The 2524-nt window shown below is 30.8% G+C and overlaps 1 protein-coding gene across 1 annotated transcript; it reads left to right on the top strand.

Moving 5' to 3' along the window:
- The first annotated feature begins 265 nt into the window (after positions 1-265).
- On the top strand, positions 266-2115 carry LOC120357753 (RWD domain-containing protein 1-like). Its single transcript, XM_039449225.1, has 3 exons — positions 266-437; positions 1426-1682; positions 1924-2115. Exons 1-3 carry the CDS (start codon positions 266-268, stop codon positions 1942-1944), a joined length of 450 nt encoding a protein of 149 aa, XP_039305159.1. The 3' UTR covers positions 1945-2115.
- Positions 2116-2524: the final 409 nt, after the last annotated feature.

The following is a 2524-nucleotide window of genomic DNA, read 5'->3' as shown; positions in this document are numbered from 1 at the left end:
CGGCAATATATCTTGGTTTGCGGTGCAGACGACACTTTCTTTTTGCCGATCGTCGCTAAGAGAAACTTGTATATGTTTTCGACACGGAGTGGTGCTCATTATAGACGTTTTATGTGATTACGGATGCGTTCCGTTTCATGCATAACATAACATGCGATTCACGCATAACATAACATGCGATGCATCATTTATCATTGTTGTTTTTCAACTAATTAACGTTAAACGAGGATATATAATGCACGTCATGCGCATCTCATGTGATGTGATGCATGTATCATATGACCGCATTCATGATTGCCGATTTGACAGATTATCTAACCTCAAAGGTCATCAACAACAATATCTCGCTTCGCGAAGCAGAGCGACACTTTTCCTGCTACATTCGTCCGTTTTGTATAAAAACGCGTCGAATCAGCCTGAATTCATCAATATCGAAGGTAAGTCACACATCAATCAATAATTTACCTGTATTTAACAATATATATTTCGCTTGCATTACTTCTCCTACAATATGATAAATATCATAAACATATACTATGTGAGATTTTCCTTTCTGACTAAAAATCTGTTTCAATTATAAACAATTACAAATAATATAATAATTCTTGATTATAAATAACATTTTGATTGTACATAATTTGATTGCTTCAATGATGAGTGTTTGTTCTTGTCTGTTACAGTGTTGTTGTGTTTAATTAATTTATCATCTACTACTTGCACCGCCATACGATCCCAACACCTGAGCAGTATCCTCCACGCATTTTGTTTATGATGGGAGTACATATACGAGTGATAGCATTCAATTCAATATCAATATTATAACTTAGCGGGTTATAAGTGTGATTGATGACTTCTATATATTATGAATTTTGTTGCAGCGACACCTGCAGCGGAAAGTTGATCTTCAAGCCCACACAACCCTCTCATTCCCATGAGATTTAGAGTATTCGCAACCTCTTGATATTTTGAAAACACTGAGTTCTAGTAAGTTGTGCACATGTGATCTTTTTATAATATATATAAAATATTTGATTTATATAATTGTCTGAATGTTACAATATTTTGTGAAATTTTTAAAGCTTTTACGATTAATAAAAGTTCAATTTACAGAGTATAACTGAAAAAATATATATAATTAATGTGCATTACTTTTGTATAATAAAAAAAAGATTCGTTGAGCATCAACATTGAATTTGTAAAATTTCATCTGTAAAGAAGCAAAAAATTGAATTTTTTTATATGAGCAGTTTATAAAACTGAAGAATAAAATTAAAAATTATTAAAATTAGATATTTACTGTTGTTATTGAAAGATAGAAATAGAGGATTGTAGAAAATTAGAAAATGCTACCTAATGATAACGTTTTTTTTTTTTATAACAAATATTTATGGGTTTTTGATATAAACATGTATATATATCACATAGTATTTACATATATGCCCAAGTATCTAGATGAGTCACTACTCATATCAATTTTGCAGCAAAAGAATTTGGAGGATGGAGGTAACGAGAAATTGAAGGCACACCTAACAGAACAGATGTATGAAAATCTTGGAATGGTAATGGTTTTTACAATGGTCAGTGCAGCTCAAGAATGGTTGAACTTACAGTGGGACAAGATAAACCTGAGGAGAGAAGAGACTGCGGCACAAAAACTGAAGGAGGGAAAGGATGCAGAAGGGGTAAGACTAGTTTTCCTCATTTGTTCTTTTGAGATTTAAAGACTCTAATAAGTAATTCAATAAAGTCTGTTATGTAGTTATCACATTTCTAAAAAAAGAAAAACGAGGAAACTAGAGATTTCTCTTTAATTTTACTTTTCCAGAAAATTAGGAACACTTAGTATCTTATTATCACAGTTACTTTTTTATTTGTGTTTAAAATTTTATATTGTGTCTAAATATTTAATTTATTTGTGTCTAGAATATTGAAAACACGGGCTAAGACATTCGAAATATATTCATTCACGCAGACGACAATTGTAATGGTTTTATAGACTATTTGAGAGAACTCTCGTAACCGTCGAATCTGGAAAGCTGGAAAGAGAACTTTGATGAAGAAATGGGCTATACGAAACGGAAAGAATTAGCGGATAGCGAGGGCAAAAAGTTAACAGGCAGGGAATTATTTTTTATTTTACATAAAACTATTGTTTCTTTTAAATAACTGTAAAATAATTTATGGAAAGAAGAGTTTCTAGTAATTTTATTAATAACAAAATCAATATTTATCAATATTATAAAGATATAACAAATTGTTTTTATTGGTAAATTTTTTCATTAAAAGAAATATATGAAGATATATACAGATGTAAAGAAAAAGTTACAAGACTTTTTTTTATTTGTTGAAAGCTGGAGAACTTTTTAAAATCTGACTTTTATTCTATCTATAGATATTCTATATTGATATTTTGCGTATCAACTTTGGTGACACAGGTGATGCTGTAAAAGTAGAATGAGACAGTTTGGTCCAAAACCTAGACGATGATGAGGACGATCCAGACGATGATGAGGACGACCCAGAC

Source organism: Solenopsis invicta, chromosome 5 (assembly GCF_016802725.1).
Source record: "Solenopsis invicta isolate M01_SB chromosome 5, UNIL_Sinv_3.0, whole genome shotgun sequence".
Classification (NCBI taxonomy): Eukaryota; Metazoa; Arthropoda; class Insecta; order Hymenoptera; family Formicidae; genus Solenopsis; species Solenopsis invicta.
The sequence above is the reverse complement of the archived record's forward strand: the minus strand, read 5'-3'. Positions and strand labels throughout refer to the sequence as shown.